This window comes from Meriones unguiculatus, chromosome 4, assembly GCF_030254825.1.
Source record: "Meriones unguiculatus strain TT.TT164.6M chromosome 4, Bangor_MerUng_6.1, whole genome shotgun sequence".
Lineage (NCBI taxonomy): Eukaryota > Metazoa > Chordata > Mammalia > Rodentia > Muridae > Meriones > Meriones unguiculatus.
In genome coordinates, this window is record NC_083352.1 from 106206057 (window position 1) to 106226516 (window position 20460).

The 20460-nt window shown below is 49.7% G+C and overlaps 1 protein-coding gene across 1 annotated transcript; it reads left to right on the forward strand.

Moving 5' to 3' along the window:
• Positions 1–1956: 1956 nt before the first annotated feature.
• Ankrd60 (ankyrin repeat domain 60) lies at positions 1957–7345 on the forward strand. Its single transcript, XM_021644410.2, has 2 exons — positions 1957–2041; positions 7188–7345. Exons 1-2 carry the CDS (start codon positions 1957–1959, stop codon positions 7343–7345), a joined length of 243 nt encoding a protein of 80 aa, XP_021500085.2.
• The last annotated feature ends 13115 nt before the right edge of the window (positions 7346–20460 follow it).

Sequence of the window (20460 nt, forward strand, 5' to 3'; positions counted from 1 at the left end):
TTAAGATGAACAGAAAGATACTATATAGTTTTTTCATTATAAATAATTAATAAATATAGCTTTTTCATTAAATAATTCTGTATTCTATAAACATTTGATACGGTTTTGTATCTGTGTCCATCCTTGTTTTGTATTTCTGATTTTAACAGGGCAAAGTAGGGGGCCATGGGGCCCAGCGCTTCTTGTTAAAAATAAAAGTCAGGTTGAATTTCCTGGCACAAGATATCCCTGCAGCTCTACAAATACCATTGATATTTTTATTTCAAAGGGAAGTAAGGAGTCTGTGGCATGCCAAAGAGAACAGGAAATGTGTAAAGAACTCAAAAAGCCAGCACAGGCAACATAAATCTGTGTCAACAATAAATTGACACAGATTTAACTCATTAAAGTAAGAGGCAAAAGATTAAAAACAAAAAACCCAAACGACCTGCCTTGTGTTTGCTCTGTGCCTACAGTAAACAGATGGGACATGCTGTGGGGCTTCTGTGGTAAGTACATTTTATTGTTGGATTAAAAGTCTGTTGGTCTACAACTAAGGAAAAGTATCCAGATGGAATCTTGGATTCTTTACGGATTATAATTTTCTATTAAAAAACAAAATCCAGGCGTTGCTGACACACGCCTTTAATCCCAGCACTCAGGAGGCAGATCTCTGTGAGTTCAAGCACAGCCTGGTCTACAAAGCAAGTGCCTGGACAGCCAGGACTACACAGAGAAACCCTGTCTCAAAAAACCTAATTAATGGTAAGTAACAACAACAACAACAACAACAAAAATTAGAAAAAAATATTCAGAGTTCTGAGGTAGAACTCTGGGTACTGAGATTAAACTGAACACTTACTTCAGATGAAAGGCTAGCTGTCTATCAAGATTGTATCTCAGTGATAGGGAATTTGAGATCAGTAAATAGCCAGGACTACAAAACAACAAAAGCCTGCAAAACCCCTGCTAAAAGCCCCAACCTGTTTACAGTACAGGTTACAATTACCTGTCATTTAAAACGAGTAGATTAAACTACCCCCCCCCCCCCGCGGTGTCACTGCCTCACTATACAGTCAGGGGTGTCACCTTGAGCTGCCTGTGCCTCTCTGCCCCCAAGTGCGTGTATGGCTTGGCCCAAATTTTTGTATTTAACTGCTATACAAAATGTATTCTTCCTGGTAACAACAGAGTTTTCGAAGGGTGTTGTGGCTCCTTGTCCCTTCCCTGGTGCTTTCCCTCCACCCCCTGAAGACCTTGCTTCGGATCTAGCATTTGAGGGCCCCCGCCCACCTAACTCCCCTGTGTGAGCTCTCCCTGAAAACATTCAAGCCTAGCCTGCCCATCAAATGTGTTCCACACTTTTCTCCGAGGATGCCGCAGTGTCAGGGCCCATGGGTTCGGTGCCATTTCCACGCAGGCACCGGCCATTTCAGCGTGGCCCAGGCCTGCTTTCATTACTGTGTTCCTAAAAGCTCACGGGCACAAGCCTGGCGACCACCTTAGAAACTGTGGGCCCAGCGTTTCCGGTTTCTCCCTGATCACGAGGAGTGTCCCGAACAGACAGAGGTCGATTCCCCACAGCGCTAGGAGGCTGGCGAGAGCCGTGGAGGGAGGTGGAGAGTGGGGAGGGAGCCATCTCCGGAAGCGTGGGCGCCCCTCTCCCGTCCCGGGGCCCGAGCGGGGGCGGCGATGACGCGCGGGATGACGCGGACGCTAGCCATGCGGAGGGCGGCGGACGTGGCGGGGGCGGGTGCGCGTCCCCGGAGGCCGCAGGGGGCCGCCCCTCGGCGCGACCCCAACGCGGGTGCGCGCACCACCCAGCCTTCCAGACAGGCCCGCGCGCGGGGTAGGGGGCAAGCCGCGGACTCGCTCATCTCTGTCGAGTCACCAGATTTCATCCCTAACGTCTTCTTCCTGCGGGTGAAGCTGGAGGAGACTGGAGAGCTATTCCGCGTGCCCAACTGCCGCAACGACATGACAGTGCGGGAGCTCAAAGAAGAGCTGGACCTGACAGCCGGCATCCCCTTCAACCTGCAGCGACTGCAGTTCCTGGACCAAGGTGGCCCCTGCCCCATCCCTTCCCACACCCAATGAGCTCCTCTCACACAAGGGACACAGCCCACTCCTGCCCTGGGTCCCCAAGACCCACTGAACTACCAGAGGACCCAAGGTGACCAAGTCAACCCCAACCACCTCGAGCCGCACCTAAAAAGGCCCCTTGGAGCACATGGGGTATCTGATTAGACCCCAAATACAGAGTGAATCGGGTTGACAAGCATTCTGTCTCCCAGACTACAGTCTGTCAACCTTGAGCAAGTCCAGGCTCCTCAGGACCTCAAATCTCAAACTACAGAAAGCCCTTCCTGGCAGATCCTCTGTCTTCATAAGGGACCCAAACCCCAAAGACAACTATGTCCACTTGAAAGTGCACACTTAGAACAAAACTAGACCTAAAGAGAGACACCCCCCCACCAAGTCAAGGGCAGGCCTTTTCCCACAATAACCTGGATCTAAAATAAACCCTAAGAAGTGAACCCCAAGTCCTCTAGCTAGTTTCTCTATGCAAGCATTCCAAAAGCTGAGACAAGCCTTGCTGGTCTTTGATCCCCAAACTCAGAGCTTATCTGCCCAAATTTGAACTCCAAATCTCCAAGCTAGCAATAACTAGCTTAGAATCCTAAAACTCCCATCAACTGTGTCCACACAAGGCTGCATAAATTCAAAGAAGCCAGCTAGACCTAGGACCCTCAAGACCCAGAACAAAGTTAGCTAAGACTGCACCCCATCTCTATGCTGTCACTGCCTCAGGAACCCAAGTCCTAAACATAAAATTCTACCCACCTTAGGAAACCCCAAATCCAGAGCAAACATAACCAAATCTTCAGGCTAACCATGACTGTTTTAGCCTAACCAAGCCTCCATCAACTGTGTCTACACAGAGATGTTAAAACTCAGAACAAACGTTACCATCCTGGAACCCCCAAACCCAGAACAAAGCTGAATGTTCAGATTTCCCTCCCACACTAACCACTACCAAAGATGCACCCCCACCCCCTGAACTCATATACCAACTATATATTCATTCAAGGATGCTAAAATTTCAAACAAAACCTGCCAATCCTACAACCCCAAACCCAGAACACATCTACCCAAGGCTGAGCCCACAACTCTCCCAGGCTAACCACTACTGCAGACCCCCCCCCAAAAAAAAAAAACTCTCTCACTAACTGTGTGCATACAGAGAAGTAAAAACTCAAAACCTTTCTTATCCTTGAACCACATACCCAGAACAAACCGGAACCCAAGTTTGAACCTCAAGAATCTAGGCTTAGCCATCACTCTCTTAGGACCCCAAGTGCTCCAACAACTTACTCAAAAGCAAACCAACTGCTTCCCATGTTGGTACCCCAAATCCAGGATATACTACCCAAGACTGAACCCCAAATCTCCAGGCTAGCCATCACCATCACCACTCCAGATCCTCCAGCAGCTGCATTTACATGAGGACACTGAAATTTCAAATCATCTTACCCACCTTAGGACCCCCAAATCAAAACAAGCCTGCCCAGTTCTGAGCCCAAGTCCCCGGGCTAGCCATATGACCATCAGAACCTGGAATCCTCCATGGCTGTGTCCATACAAAGATACCAAAGGCTGAGACAAACCCTGCCCACCTCAAGGTCCTACAGTTTGTCCACACACTGCTATGTTTGAACCTCAAATTCTCTAGCTGCCTCTGGCCACACCAGAACCCTAAATCCCAAAGCAGACTCTGCCCATATCACCGGTACCAACACAGAGCCTCTGTACCCAATTCTGAGACACCCCTCCCCCAGCTGTCACCATCCATCTGTTCAGCCAAACCCCAGTCTACATTAGGATGCTAACTCCTAAAATGGACCTTGCCCACATCTGGACCCCCAAATCCAAACCCAAGTCTGTCTACCTTTGAAAGCCAGCCCTCAAGTTCCTCACGACCACAGCATGACCCTCAGCCCAGGCCGAGTGTCCTCCTTAAGGATTTCGAGGACCCTACCTACAGAGAGCCCCCAAAAGTGAAGTCAAACCTGCATCTTTGATTTCCCATCCTACAAAAACCATGTATTCATGAGCATCTCAAAGCTGACGCCAGCTGCGCAACTGTGAGGAAATGAAGGTTCAGAGCAACCTTGACTCATGAGGAACCCCAAATTCAATAGATATCCTTTAGCCAAACCTACTCATATCAGAACCCCAAATTTAGAGCAGACCCTGTCACTAGCAAGACCCTAAATCTCAGGGGAAATCTGTCCAGTTCCCCTCAGTTGTTTACCAACCACAGCTGCCTAAATAAGTCCAAGCAAGGACCCCAAATCCTGCCACATATTCCTTCTAAAGTAGGACCCCCAACCAGACAGCAAACCTTGCTTTCATAGGAACCCCAAACCCAGAGTAAATCCTGCCCTCATCAGGACCCCAGAACTCAAAGCAAACCTTGCCCATGATTATTAGACCCCCCCATCCTGACACTAACTTAGTCTCTCTCTCTCTGAACCCCAAGTTCCAAGCTGTGTCCTTCCCACACTGGGGGCTCACCAGGAGCCCTGCAGATCAGGGTCCAGTACTTGCAGCTCTCTTGAACCTGGACCCCCCACAAACTCCTACCTAGACAAATCCCATGGGAAGGCACCCAGTGGAGGCCAGAGGCTCTACAGCCTGTCTTTCCATCTATAGCCTTCCCTCAACCTGAGGACTTGCTGTCCCTGTCCCCACTCCCTACAATGTTTAGGATATGAGAACAGGATCAAAGCCCCCTGGGCTCCATCATCTCCCCACCTGATGGAAATCAAAGTTGAAGATTGAAAAAACAAAACAAAACAAAACAAAACTCTCTGGGCTGCCAGGAGAATGTGAGCAGCCGGCATCCAAGAGACACTGCAGAGTACTGCAGGGCCTGGGAGCGATGGAGACAGCTCTGAAAGCAGCCTGTCCCCACGCTCAGCTCAGCGTTCTCAGGCGCTGCCTGTACTAGGCTCAGTTTCCTAATCTGGGGAGCAGAGCCCCATTAGCTCTAGAATTCTCTGTGCTGTTCCCGGTGGACAGGAATGACTCTGCAAATTGCCGGTGTGCAGTCAAGGCCAAAACACTTTTTCCTTGGTACTTAAAAAAAAAAAAAAAAAGGTTAAATGTTTTTCATAGCGCATGTATTTTCTGATAGAAGTTGAAAGATGCTTTTTGATTTATTTAGCAAGAGGCTGTGTTTGAGCCTGTCTATAGCTAACAAGTTATGAATGAGGTGAGCTGTAATAGGGGGAATGTGCAACAGTTCCCCCCCCAAAAGGAATTTGAAAATTACATGTCTTCTTAAGTCTGGACCCCCTTTTGTTCATTTATTTTCACCACTGACCAATAAATTCAAGCAAGCTGAGAGGGAATGAGAGGTGGGGTGACTTCATGCTGATGTCACAGTGCTAAGCCTCAGCAGTCACTTAGCAACTGTTGGAGGCCTGACCCCTGTGCTGTGCTGTGCTGTGCTGACTGTGGCTGGCACATCTGCCCACCTCCAAGGTTGCAAAGGGAAGGGCAAGTGAGATCATGGCGGGGAAGTGTCTCGATGACCATGCCTAAAGGAGTCAAGCAAATTCATGGGCAAGTGCTGCCCCTGAGGATCATTTATCTGTTGATAATTAGCAGCACTTGTCTGAGCCCAAGGTAGTGGCTGCCCAATCTACAAAGCGAATATGCTAGGGACTGCACGGGAACTGATGTGAGTGAAGAAACCCATCTCTCCTCCATGCTTACAAAGTGGTTAGAAAGTCAAGTTATCTTAGAGCAGTGACAGACTGGCTCCCACGTTCAAGCCACAAACAAGACCCTAAGTAACGGATTTGCCGACCAGTGCTGTCTGTTTACCTCTTCCTGAGAGTATGGTCATCAAATGGTGCCCACAAGTCTGGCAGGGTAGCCTCAGTAGAGAGAGAGCCATGTAGGCTGGAGGGTCATCATGAGAATTCAAGGATGTCCTTCTCAGGTCAGGCCTAGAGATCCAGAACACTCATGGGTTCTGTTCACCTGGAGAGGGTGCTAGGGTAGCCTAGGCAGATCATTATTGCTTATAATCCAAGTCCTCTGTGGTTCCTAAGATAGTAGGTGATCAAGAAACTTGTGTTTATAAAGAGAAACTACCACTGTATTAAAAAGGAAGAAAGAAAGAAAGAAAGAAAGAAAGAAAGAAAGAAAGAAAGAAAGAAAGAGAAAAAGAAAAAAAAGAAAGAAAGAATCACTCCTTCCATAATGCCTTTCAGCCTGGGCTGATTATTATATTTTATTGTTTTGAAACTGTACCTCACGTATCTCTAGCTCAGGGTTTGTCTTGAACTCCTGATCCTCCTGTCTCCAGCTCCCAACTTCTGGGATGACAAGTCTATGCTGCCAAGCCTGGCTGAGCCATGCTGGGTCGGGCAAGAACTCTTGACACTCAGGTCCAAATACAGCAAGTACTGATGTTTTCTTCTGAGGTTACCGTAGGCGGGTATGGGGACAATCTTGTCCCCACCAGGGGCAATGTCTGGGGGACATCCTTGAATGCAAGAGCTAGCTGTAAGAGCAGCTGATATGCTACAGGCAGAGGGTGTAGAAACTGTGGTGCGTGGGATAGAGAAGGGTACCTATTTGAAAATGTCAGTTAAGCACCTACGTGATAAAACCTTGATGTGGCTGTCATTTGCAAGATCTTTCATGTCACTGTCAACTCTTTAGCCAGCTAATGGCTACATTGCCTGGAGTTCAATATTCAGTTGAAGGTATATAACTTGCTAAGTACACTGTCGGGCCTGTGATGTATAGCTCAAATTTAAGTAGTTCTATTTGTAGAGTTTGCCTCATAAAACGATTTCACTGACTCATGTATTTTTCCCCAACAGGACAAGCTGTAATTACAAAATTTTATAAATCATTGCCATTGTGTGTGTGTGTGTGTGTGTGTGTGTGTGTGTGTGTGTGTTTCTTTTTGGGTCCAGCTTCGATCTGAGCTGAGCCAAATTAATTTTCTAAAAAGCATTAGCAGCAGCAAACAGGCTCTTGTGCAACTATCAAGTGAGATTTTTTTTCCCCTTTGCTCAAGATTTTAAAAGTATCTGTGTGATTCAAGGTCAGACAGTGTCTAAACCGATACAGTGATTTCTCTAAGTCCTAATGTTGTTAAAAGGAAGAATTGTTCCCCGTAGGAATCTTGATGGATGACGCCACCCTGAAGTTCTACGATGTCGTGCCGGGAGCAGTTATTTCATTATGTATCTGGCATTATGATGGTTGGACCGAACTGGTTTTGGCTGCCGTGGAAGGGGACCCCAGTAAGGTGGTTTCATGCTTCTTTCAATACTAGGGGGTGGGGAATCCCAGTCTTTAACATGGGTATTTGAATACAGGCCTGAGGGTAGGGAAGAAAGATGAGCCTTCTGATTGGAGTGTTCCCAGCCACTCTGGGAGGTGAGCCCCCCCTCCCCCGGGTTTGCTTATTTACAGTTTACAAACCCGCTTACTTGAGCCGCAGTGGCCACTTTCTATCCATGTGTTGAAAATCCAATTTAATCCTAGTAAAGATCAGGGGCCTGTAGCTCAGTGCTCAGAGACTTGTGTGCATGTGCAGCTATCTGAAACACCCAGGAGGTTCTGTGTGATTTTGGGGAAGTGGTCTGGCCTCCTTGCACAGCAGCCTGTACCTGATGCTTGCCAGGCCTCCTGCTGGGCTAGCCCTTGGCCCTGGGAGAGAAAGGGAAGGAAGGTAAAGATAGGAAAGTTTACCCATCCATGAAGATGAATGGTTAGCATCAGGCCAAGTGTGTGCTCTTTCTTCAGAAGACACTGGGTGTAGAGCTATGGGGGCCACAGGAGGGAGAGGCAGTTTCCTGCTGGGAATGGTGTTCAGGGGAAGGTTGGGTGCAGAGAAAGGTGCTAGAATGCTTCCAGGGAAAGGCGGGTAGTGGTGGTCCCTGTATCACCCAAGGCCTGAGGAACAAGAGTGAAGCCATCTCTAGCCCCAGCTATATAGCATGGCTGTCTAGCTACTTCTCTACAGCCCCAGTTTTCTCTCCTGGAAGTTCAGTCAGTGCCTGTGGTATCTGCTTCCTGATGAGATATCTGCTGCCCTCCATTGGCCCCAGGGCCCCTGCCCACGCCACCCTCTACCTGATCTGGACCTCCGGAGCACAGTAGTCTCTGTGATATCCATGGCCCTCCTCCCATCCCTCAAGAGTTGTGTCTCCTTGGGATGCTTCTGTGATGGGCTATCTGTCTACCAGCTGTGTTCAGGAAGTTCCAGAAGCCAACAGAGATAACAGACACAGAAATAGACTGGACAGACAGGATCCGTCACTGCTACATCAAGACCTCCCTTTTCTGAGGGTTCCTTCTGGGGGGAACCCACAAGGAACATTGTGTTGGCTGATATTTTCTCCAATGGCCACAAACATCTTCCTCTGGACATACTAGCAAAGTTGTCTTCTCCCTTCAAAGCACTGGCAGGCAGGCCTTCCTGTGTCCCCTGCCTAACTGGGGGTAGCTGTGCTTCCTGAGTATGTGCAGATCACCAAACGATGTTTCCTGTCAGCATTCCTCTACTCCCACTGTACATTTTGGTTTGGCTTAAGTAAATCTCCATGCATGGTTAGGGCGGGGGTCATGCCCTAGAGACAATCTTGACCAATTTCTTTCACCTAGCTGTCATGTCTTGGCATCAGCGAGGATACCGAATTCCGAACAGCGAACTCACGGTATTTTCAGGGTGAGCTGTGGAAGCAGTGGATCGCTCAGAGGGCATTTGTGGCCTTGTACATCTCTGCTCACAGAGGCCACGTGGACGCGGTGCGATATCTTCTAGAAATTGGTAATTCTGCAGAAAGCGTGGTCTGGTCTGATTGAGAGGACGGATTGACCTGTCTTGTTTCTTCAGCAGTGGCTCCCTACATCCCAGTCTTCTCACCCACCAAACACATCTCCTGCTGGGTTCCTTGGTTATAAGTTCCTTATAGCATGCCTATCAGGAACTTACACTTCTTTATAGGCCCGGTCTCTAGAAAATTCTGTTGTGGAAGGACCAAAATTATAGGACAGTGAGATGCGGGGGGCAGAGGGTGGGAGGTTGGTTCCAGAGGACTTCCTAGATTGTCCTTTCCAAGCAGCCCATGGTCTGTCTTCATCCTTGTCTCAGCTGAAGTAGATTCTGCAATGGTCCCAAAAGACCTTACCCTGGATATCAGACGGAATGGCCAACAGGCTGGCTGGAGGTCCTTTCAAATAGATACTTACCCACACTCTCTTTCCATCATGTCTCCATCATGTCACTTAAGGGTGACCATCTGTCTGTCTGTCTCTCTGCCCAAAACTGGAGTGAGCACTGTGTCTGGGAAGATGTCTGGGGGAACTCTTTTCCCCTCCCTGGTTGGGGAAATGGTACCCCTGATTAAAAGGCAGACCACTAAACCGGACGATAGACTACATCTTCAGAAAGCTCAAAAACATGGTTTCCTTGGGCAGAGGGGGAATGACAAGCGAGTCTGGACCCCTTTCTTTTCATCTGTGGTCTTGCTCAGTCCTGGCAGTCCCTGTCTCCCCCCCTCACCCCCCCCCCCGCCTCCTATCAAGCAAGGTAGAAGACAACTCAACTGTCCTGGGCAAGATGCTGGCATGTCGTATCTCTGCTACAGAGCTCAGGATGGTTGGGTGATAGCACCGCATTCTCCGCCATCCCACACTGCCTTTCTGCACTTCTCTTATACAATGAAAGATGGGCTTTCACAGCCCAGCAGTCCTTTAAGCTCATGAAAAGTCATCTTCGCTCTGATGGAACTGTGATGTATTTGAAGGCACCCATTAAAAAATGACGGCCAGCTTTGCAAAGTTTTCCGTCCTCTGCAACCACCAAGGAGGGTGGGGGTTGGAGGAGGGTGGCAGGGTCATTGTGCCTGCATTCTGGAAGCCTACTTAAGCTTCGCCTCACCAACCAGCCATAGCTCAATTCGACTGTGCGGCAGCCGCAGCACTGCCAGCTGGGTTGAATTGAATTGCCTTGTTTTCTGTGTCATGATTTTTGTTCCCCCAGAATTTGATTCAATCCCACAAGTCCATGCTGGACCCCTGTCATTAGCCCATCTGTCTCCAGGAGGCAGTGAGAATCCAGATCTGTCCACACTCAGGCTGCCATCCCCTGCCACCTCCATAGTTTCCTTGAGCTGTGTGCTGGGGATAAAAACAGCAGTGCTCAAGCCATGGGTGTGTCTGTCCTCATGGATTTTAGGAGGGAAAGTGAGCCAAGGCTTACAAATGATTAATTCCATAGTCAGTCACACATGGGATGCATTCAGCCCAGTGCCTACTGAGCTCTTACAGGGTAGGAGAGGCATAGGGAGGGAGAGCTGAGGAAGTTACTGAAGCTCTAAAGAGGGGAAAACACAAACATATAGTCTGGCACAGGAACAGCATGTGCAAAGAGCCTGGGGCCGGGTGCAGAATGATGCGTTTAAAGGGTAAAGGCAGGAAGTGCATGGAGCTGGAGCTTTGGAAGCAAAGGGAATCAGGGGAAAGCACAAGTGTGTGTGTGGGGGGGGGGTGGAAATCGTGTCGGAATAAGCACACGCAGTCAGATGGTCGGACAAATGCATCAAACAGTGTTTCACAGGCAGCAAGATTCAGTGACAGGCTTAAAACACGGGACTGGAGAATGCTGTTTACTGGGTGCCCCGTGGGACCAGGCTAAATGGTGGGGTGATGAGCTGAGGGAGGCCACTGTATCCCTGGGAGCAGCATCAACTCTCCCTTGCATTCCTGCCACCGTGCCTGGCGGCCCCCTTTTTGTGCCCCAGCGTCAGGAGGGTAGGACTCCTGGCTAGGAGAGCAGGCCACTCCAGCAGGGTCTCTTTATCCTCACAGGAACAAACTGTCTGGGCAAATCACCCCTGGGCAGGACGCCTCTGCATGCAATTGCAGCCACGGGCAAGATAGACTGCCTTAAGCCCTTACTGGACTATGGCGCCTCCATCCATGAAAAAGACCTGAAGGGCGACACACCCATCTCCATTGCTCGGCGCCTGCACCGCAGAAACTTCGAGCGCAAGATGTTCCTCCTGTACTGGATGATGAGGACCGGTAAAAGGTCCGAAGCGGTGCCGAGAGAGCCTCCAGGGAACTCGGGATCTGGAAATGTGCGGAAGAAGAGCTTAATGTAGCTCCCTGGGCACATTTGCCCCTCACACTGCCCTGGGGCGACCTTATAGCCCCACGGTGGGCCGCATGGCACTCATTAGGCAACAAAAAGGGAGCAATCGAAATCAGACACCAAATTGGGTTGTCCTCTTACCAGTGCCTCTGGGAAGGTGTAATGGAGCAGATGAGTTGGTCTCTTTTGTAATCCACTCTGCCCTCACCAGGCCGACAATGCCAGCCTTTAATTTTAAGCTCTTTGTACGTGGCACCCAATCACACCAGTTGGGGTGATGGTAGCCAATTATCTCTCCTCTTTGAGGCCATCTAATGCACCAGCATAATAGGAGTAATAGCAGGACTAATAGCACCCCTGTTACCGCACAGAGCGAGCACGGCCTATGTCAGGAGGTCATGTGCAGTGTAGGTTGTGGAGCTGTTTGTCAAACTCATGCAGCTAACCATTTCCGTGGCCAGGGTTGGGACACAATCTTGGCTGAGCCAGCTCTTAGGTGTCTGCTGCCTGAGTATAGGGCAGAAGAGAAGCTGGGAGTGGAGCCTTGAGCCTCCAAACGTAGCCTACCAGGGGGCTGCTTTCTTATCGCCATGGCAAGGAGGCTTGTGGCCTTAAGGGTGGAGAAAACAAGTATGGGAGACAAAAAAAAAAAAAAAGGTTGGCAGCCTCTTCCTGTGGTTCCCAACCAAGGGTCTCCTCAGCCTTCACGCTCGTCTCCCACTTTCCCAAGTACCTTCTTTCCCTGGGAGCATACTAGCTCTGGGAGCCGATCACTGGCCCCAGGTACTGCTCTGCTCTAGACTGTACCTTGGAGTCCATCATGGCAGCAAGTGAGCCAAGTGTAGGCAACAAGCAAGGAAGCTGAGGCCCAGTGCCTCTAAGAGGAGCACTGACAGGAAGGGGAGCCAGAGGTTGCTTCACGTGTTCCAGAGCTGAAACTTGACTTGTGTGATAGTCTTTAACTCCTTATCTTTCAACCTTGCCTTGACATTCTAACGAAGTAAGAAGGTAGCAAAGCACCTTCCAAGGCACAGTTGTTTGCTACTCAACTGCTGGTTTCACCGGGAAAGTTCTAGAAGGAAGCTGAATCCCATTAGGATGACTCCCAATTTTAAGACTGCAATGTAGGGACGGTCACAGGCCTAATGTCACCTTGTCACTCCTGGTGGCCATGTTTTCCTGAAGCTGTGAACCTTGACACAAGTTCTGGAATCCATGTATGTGCCAAAGGTCTTTTGGCCACTGGTCAAGTTTCTGAGTGTGGGGGCTGGTAAGATTGGCATTGCACCCTGGCTGCCCTTCTTTCTGACTTCCCAATAACCAGACCTTACTTTAAAATTAATAGTCTTATGTCTCCTGGTATCCCAGAAAGTAAGACCTTTGTTGACAGTGGTCTTAACACCAGGTGACATGGCTGTGCCCAGGCGTGCCCAGGCTGAGCCTCCTGTTTGACAAAGAAGAGTCAGGAAAGCACACCTCAGCAGCAGGGACGTCAAACTGAGATCTTATTTTTGGCAGACATGCTCCAGAATCAATAGGCAGATACTAAACAACCCCAATCCACAGGGTCGGGTCACTTAGCTAATGAGGTGTATGGAGCGGGGAGTGACTTATGGGTACCCTTTTAACTTAACAAGTGGAGTCCCTCCAAGTCTTTCGTTGGCCAGGAGCTTGCTAAGCAATCTTTGTTAGTGGAAGAGCCAACTGCCTGGCACGAGAACCCACACTTTTGGGGACAAGCACTCCATTTTCCCCAATTCAATTAGATACTTGGCTAGACATCCAGCAGCGTCAAGCTTTCTGTGGTGCCATTTTCTTCGGTCCGGGGCCAGGGTCACTTGGACAGGCTTCTGGGTCCTGAGGACACATTAGAGACAATCTCAATGCCTTGCGTTGGGTCTTAGGGTACAGCTCGGGTGTGTGTGTGGGGGCTCTCCTAGCATGAAGAAGGGACTGGGTTCAGTTCCCAGCATGGTGAACACACATGTGCTGCCCTCCATACATAACGCATACACTTGCCTATCACATGGATGTAAGCCCACATCACAGGCTGTATGGGGTGTGTCAACAGCTGTGTGATCTTCCATTGGTTGATGAAATGTTAAAATTGGACTTATTTCCTACCATGCTTATTTTGAAGAGTGTTTTGTCCATACTTCAGGGGCTAACAGAGGGGAGAAGGTTCATGTTCAGTATTATTATTGGTCTGGTTTGGTTTTTCTGAGACAGGGTTTCTCTGTGTAACAAGAGCCCTGGCTGTCTTAGGCTCACTTTGTAGAGCAGGCTGGCCTTGAACCCACAGAGTGCCAGGATTAAAGGCATGTGCTGCTATGTCACTATCATCTTCAGTATTTTTGTGGGATTGGAAAAACCTTGCTGGCACATGCCCTGGAACAGGTCTGGAGTGCTGAGGGAACCATGATATGCCACATCCTGGGAACAAACAATATATGTATGGAGAGGACACTGGTTCCCCTACATCTGTGCCTTCTTTGGGCTGGCCTTCTGGTCACCAGGGGCCTCATGTGGAGTTGGAGGCACCGAGTAGGGGCCAGTACAGCTCTCCAGGCTCATGTTTCTTGGTGGATCTTCACTTCTCTGAGCTGAGGGTTTCTTGTAGAGGATGGAGGAGGGTCATTCCTGCACACAGTCCCCAGAGTTGCTGGAAAGATTGGGGAAGACCCAACACTTTGTTTGAGAGATCGGCTAGGAGGCTGAAGCATTGGAAACAATGGCTGGACTGTTGAGAGGAGAGGTGGAGGAAAACCCGGTTGGTGTCTTTCTCTGGGCCCTCTCTAGTTCTGGCCCCTGAACTCTGATGACCAGTTCTTGGATCTTAGAGCCCTGGGAAGTGCTATGGTGTGTGCTCAATGACCTCAGAGGCAACATGGAAAGGATTTTTCATATCTCTTCATCCTTGCCAGGGATATAGCTTGCCAGCGAGCCTCACCGCAACCTGGTAAATAGTTCTGGAAAGCCAGCCCCCGAAGGATGACACAGCAAAGATGATGGTTGCATTGGCCACCATGTTTTCTTTTGCCTTGGCTACGAGGGATCTTAGTCAGTGTCCAGCGACCAGTGTGCCCTTTCCCCCTCTCTCTTCCCTGAGTCACTCCCTGGCCTTGCCTCCTGATTGGCCCTGCAGAGGTCATGGCAGCTTGCCTCTGTCATGGAAGCCAATGCAGCAGAAAATCTAAAAACAGCAACGCAAGCTCAGGACTGAGGTAGTGGGGCCTAGTCTCCTGGCTCTTCAGCCTCTAGTGTCTCCAACCCAAGTATCATCACCAGAGAGTAGAATCATCCCTCCGGATTTGACTCCTTTGACCTCCCTAGATCACAACCTGGATGTTCCCTCTGTGTCTACCACCCCAGTTTCCAGAGGATGGGGAGGGTGTCCCTCTGGACCATGCATGGGGTTCTGCTGAAAACTGGGTTAGCAGGTTTGCCCCATTGCAGCTCCCTGACCCTGCAGTAGAGAGCCTTGCTCGGTGGCAGCCTACACAGATCCCTTCAAGTGGAGACCCAAGCAAAGCCAACTTCCACAGGCAATGATGTTCTGCCAATGAGAGCATTGCCTTGCTTTCTGGAGGCCATGGGCTAGAACTGTGCCCCCCCTCCCCCAACGTGTGTGTGTGTGTGTGTGTGTGTGTGTGTGTGTGTGTATGTGTGTAGTTGCAGTTCAAAGCACAGCCTCTGTGTGTGGTTCCTTAGATATCACCCACCACTTACTGATTTTTTTTTTTTTTTCCCGTAAGGTCTCTAACTGGCCTGGAACTCACCCAATAGGGCCAGACTGGCTGCAAAAGTCCTCAGGATTTGCTAGGCTCTATCTCCTTGGCAATGGGATTGCAAGTGCTTTGCCTACCAGCATGATGGGTTCTTTTCAAAGGTCTGATTTTCTTTCTTTTTTTTATTTATTTTTTAATCTGTAGGGGTGTTTTGCCTTCACGTATGTCTGTGCACCACATATGTATCTGAGCCTGCAGAGCTCAGACAAGTGCTGCTAGATGCCCTGGAACTGGAGTACAGATGGTTGTGAGCCACCACATGGGTGTTGGGATTTGAACTTGGGTCCTCTGCAAGAGCTTAACCACTGAACTATGTCTCCAGGCTCCATCCTGAGTTTCTTTATGTGGGCTCTGGGGCTCAAACTTGGGTCCTCAGTAAGCTTTGCTGATCGAGCCATCTCCCCAGCCCTCCTCCCCATCAGTTGTGTGACCTCAGGACCACCCTCAGCTTCCTCCGTATCATATGTTGGTCTGGTCCTACACAACCAGTCATGTTGCTGGCTCTGTGGTCTGGCACACATGCTTTGGAGACCTCCTCTGCCCCTAGGTATGCGGCATTGGGCAGACCAGGGGGCCAGCTTTGGGGTCTCAGTGGCTCACGTGGAGTGTTTGGGGTAATAAAACCTGCCCCTGTTGCCACCGGAGAGAGGAAAAGCCTGGCACAAAGCAGACACTTGAAAAGAAATGGCAGGCATTATTTGTATTATTATACCACCAGCACTTAATTTGCTTAGAATGTTTACTCGCTGAGAATCGATCCCCTCCCGGATTCCGGAGAGACTCATAAATTCTCAGCAAACCTCATACAGTAAGAGTCTCCATCCAGAACTAATAATTCCCAAAGTGGGAGATTAATAATTTCCCGTAAACTTGCTGCTCCGGACATTAAGTAGAAGGCTTTTTTTTATTTTTAGCAACCCACAGAGCGCCCCCAGACCAGCGCTACTGCCGACTAAAAACGTCTCTCAAGCTTAGGAAAATTCCAGTCTCCAGACCCCGCCTCCTCCGCATTGCGCATAGAATACAGAGGCAGTTAGTAGAGGGCACAGAAACCCATTAACATTTAGCAAAACACCGGGGTTTGTGTTCTGCGGAAATGTCAGAGACGCTGCTATCTGCGTCACTTGAAAATTCAAGAGGGGCTCAGTTTGGGGGGCTCGAGGATGGCGTTTCTGCTTCAACCTTGGAACGGATTGCGGAAGTGAGCTTTAGGGACACATGCACTGGCCAGGGGAACACGTGAATAGCCCTTCTGACATCCTGAAAGGGGTCTGGCCCTTCACCACCCCAGGAGTATACATCTGGCTATGGAACAAGAAGGCCCAGTGTTCCAGCTGCCCCAGGAAAGCACAGCACTGTATCCCTACAGCGTCACCCTTGACTTGTTGCTATACATTCTAAATTTAAAATGAGAAAAATTATAAATATTAACATCTGGGGCTCCAGTGTGTGTCTGGGAAATGTCACAGGAGCATTTAGAGAATTTCATACACTTGCAAGGTTATAATTGGTCAATTCCTGTCCAAAAGCCCAATCTGGACCCACCCACCCACCCCAGTTTTGTAGAAGTCCTGGGGTACAAGACATGTTTACATATGTTGAAACAGCTGGCTAGGATGGCAAAGGCCTTGGAAGTATTCCCGGTGCCCAGGACGGGGAGGGGGGCGGATGTGGGAGGCACATTTTGTAGCTGTTGAAAGATCCTAGTGGGTCGGGGGGATGTGATTTAAGAGTGCCTGCTGCCCTTTAAATCCTAGCTCAAACCCACCTGTAACTCCAGCTTCAGGGGTTCTGCTGCCCTCTGCTGGCCAATGCGGTCACTGCATACCTATTGCATAAGCAGTGTAAACACACGTGTTTATGCGCGTGCTCTCGCGCACGCACACGTAATTTTTATCTAAAACACTTGAGGGCCTTGGTAGGTGGTTTAGTTGGTTGTGTAATGCGTCGGAAGCCCTAGCTTCAATCCCCAGCCTTCCTAAAAGTGGGTGTGGGTGTTCACACATGCAATCTCAGCCCTTGGGAAGCGGAGGCAGGAGGATTTGAAGTTCAAGAACATCCCTGGCTACATGGTGAACCCTAGGCCATCCTGGGCTACATGAGACCCTTCTTTTTGTTCGTTTGTTTTGGTTTTGTTTTTGTTTTTTCGAGACGGGGTTTTTCTGTGTGGTCCTGGCTGTCCTGGACTCGCTTTGTAGACCAGGCTGGCCTCGAACTCACAAAGATCCACCTGCCTCTGCTCCCCGAATGCTGGGATTACATGTAGGCATGTGCCACTGTGCCTGGCTCTTGTTTTGCTTCTTTAAAAAAAGGCTTGATCTTGTCTCACATGCTGTAAGCACAGGCCAAGGGGTAGTCACAAGGTTGTCCAGGAGGTGGCCCCGAGGGTTGGAAATACGCACTTGGTCCCCAGGTTACAGGTGTAAAGAGACACCCTGGGCATGTCTGTCCATGTTGCCTTAAGTGCAAAGAAGGACGTCGAAGAGACTGAGGGCTGGGGAGCGGGGTCTGTCCGTAGTGCACCGAGGATCAGGTTTGATTCCCAGAAACTAGGAAGCCAGGCTGGAGGAGACTGGCTCCCCCTGGCTCTGTTGGTCAACCATTCCGGCCTACTCATGTGAGTCCCAGGCCAGTGAGAGATCCTGCTTTAGAATGCAAAGAGGATGGAGCCCGAGAAGCACCACTCTGGACATTTGCCCTCCACAGATGGACACACATCCACACACAAGTGTACATACATACACACTTACAAGCACACACAACACACAAGTCCATACACATGAACACACATGCACACACAAACGCACATACACACGTGTGCACACACAAGCATACATGTGCACGCAAGAACATACATACACGTACAATACGTTTTCACACTGCATGCACAAACACACACACATGTGCACGCACACACAGAGGGGAAGAAAGAAGAAAAAAGACCCTCCCACCATAGCTCTCCGAAGCTGGAGGAGTTTGACGATTGATCCCTTTGAGGCATTCTGAGTGTGTTATCATGTAAATGTTCTAAAGTGCTGATGTAGGGGGCATAGGCTCTGAAGGCATGGACGGGGTGCAAGTCAGCCAGGGTGCCCTGGACATGCCTGCAGGGCCGAGCACAATTCAGACTGGAGGGCAGGTGGACAAGTGCACGAGGCTCCCCAGATGTCCCCCTTTGGGTACCTAAGGCAGGAGCAGTGACAGAGCCCAGTCCCCAAAGGTTCCAGAACTTTTTTAAAAATTCTTTTTAATAATTTTTATTTTTTATATTAATCACAGGTGTATCTCAACTGTAGTCACCTCACTCTTTCCTCTTTCCCTCCCAATCCCACCCTCCCTCCCTCATCTTCTCCCTGCCCCCTTCCAAATCCACTGATAGGGGAGGACTTCCTCCCCTTCCACCTGACCCTAGCTTATCAGGTATCTTCAGGACTGGCTGCCTACCCTCCTCTGTGGCCTGGCAAGGCTGCTCCTCCCTTGGGGGTGGGTGGGTGGGTGGGTGAGGTCAAAGAGCCAGCTATTGAGTTCATGTCAGAAATAGTCCCTGTTCCCCTTACTAGAGAACCCACTTGGATTCTGAGCTACCCTGGGCTACATCTGAGCAGGGGTTCTAGGTTATATCCATACATGGTCCTTGGTTGGAGAAACAGTCTCATAATAGACCCCCGTGCCCTGATATATTTGGTCCTTGTGGAGCTCCTGTCCTCTCCAGGTCATACTAACTCCCCCAACAAGGAAATCATGAAATTTGCAGGCAAATGGTGGGATCCAGAACTTTTTAAAGCCACAGTTCCTGGATCCTAAAAGGAAACACTGGAGATGAGCTGGGACCCGGCTTCCACCAGGCGGTGGTGGGTGGGACTGCCGCTGCAGGCTAGAGATGGAGCTACCACCAGGTGTCGCCTGGAGACCACAAATGGATCCCTGGCTAGCTACCGACTGCCAGCCGAACCCCCTTCTCCCGGGGTTAGACCCTCGTGCTCCAGGCTTTCACACTTGATCCTTACCTGTTTTCATTTTTGCATAGCTGGAAAATGTGTTTTAAATCATGTAACATTGTATTTTCTTTTTCTTCTTTTTTTCTTGCCTTCCAAGGGCTTAGGAATTTGGTCTCAGGGTCAAGGTTAAGAGATAGCTTTAAAAGTTAAGCCTACTTTTTATTTTAAAGGGTCTTGCTATTATGTAGCTCTGGCTGACCTGGAATTCAATATGTAGATGACGCTGGCCAGGAACGGGAAGAGGTCCACCTGCCTCTGCCTCCCAAGCGCTGGGATTAAAGGTGTGTACTACCATGCCTAGCTTGAAATCTGCATTCTGACCTCCAAACAGAGGGATGTCTAAGCCCTTTCAACTGTAATGAACATTTTTGCAATAATAAAGGCAAGGTTTCTTGAAGGCCAAGCATTGTTCCTTAGCAGAGTATAAGACATGTGCAGAGATGGGCTGAGGTTGAAGGCGTGTCCATCAGAGCCACAGCTTTTCCCGAGATTTGGGAATAGCATCCAGCTTGGTGCTGTAAAGCACCAGCTCGAATTCCGAAAGGGGTCAGGGTGGGAAGTGTGCCCTGGACTCATGGCACGGAGGCGGCTCCCTCACTGCTTGCCGTCCAATGGATCAGAGATATGCCAGACCTCAGTGCTGGTGTGTTAGGGCCTGTCTGGCCTCTGTCACCACCTTCCTTGGTTCAAAGCCATTTCTTCCACGGACAAAGCCAGCCACACAGTTTCTTTAAATCATCCCTGGCCCTGGTCAGACTCCTACTCCATCTCCCGCTCAACATTCTCTCTCTGTCTTGGCCTCCCTGAACCGCCCTTTTTATGTTCTTATATTTGAGTTTTAGTATGTGCCGGTGTGTGAGGAGGCCCAAACTGGACATCAGTTATCTTTTTCTCACCCTTGGGCCGGTGACAGGGCTCAGCAGGTAAAGGAGCTTGCTGCAAAGCCTGACGACCCTGAGTTTGATCCCTGAGACCCTCATGACATAAAGAATTGACTTCCTCAAGTTGTTTTCTGATTATCTCCATACAAATGCCCTCTCCCTCACCCTACACACACACACACACAATGTGACAAAAAAAAATTCAAGAGACTCCTAAGCTTACTGATTCAGCTATCCTGGCTGGCCATCAAAGGAATCCCCCCATCTTCATCTCTCTGGAGCAGGGTTTAAGGCACGGGCTACCACACGTAGCTTACATGGGTATTATGGATCTGAACTCAGATCCTCATGTTTGTACAGTGGAAACAGGAAACCACCACTACACAACCCCATCCCTAGTGGGCTCGGGAGGATGACATGAGCCAGGGGAGAGGCAAGCCAAGGCAAGGCACCAACGCGTAGTCTTGAGGAGGGCCCTTCAAAGGACAGAAGGCAGCAAGTCTTGGTGGGAAGCTGCCGGGAAGTCGGGGAAGTCTGGCTGGTCTCTGCTGGAATGAGTCATGAGACCCTTTGAAAGAGAGCATGGGAGACACACAACTACTGTGAGGACCCGCAAGTCC

Coding starts and splice junctions, on each gene's coding strand:
- Ankrd60 (XM_021644410.2), top strand. CDS start 1,957: ATGACAGTGCGGGAGCTCAAAGAAGAGCTGGACCTGACAGCCGGCATC. Junction 2,042..7,187: donor ACTGCAGTTCCTGGACCAAG/GTGGCCCCTGCC, acceptor TGTTCCCCGTAG/GAATCTTGATGGATGACGCC.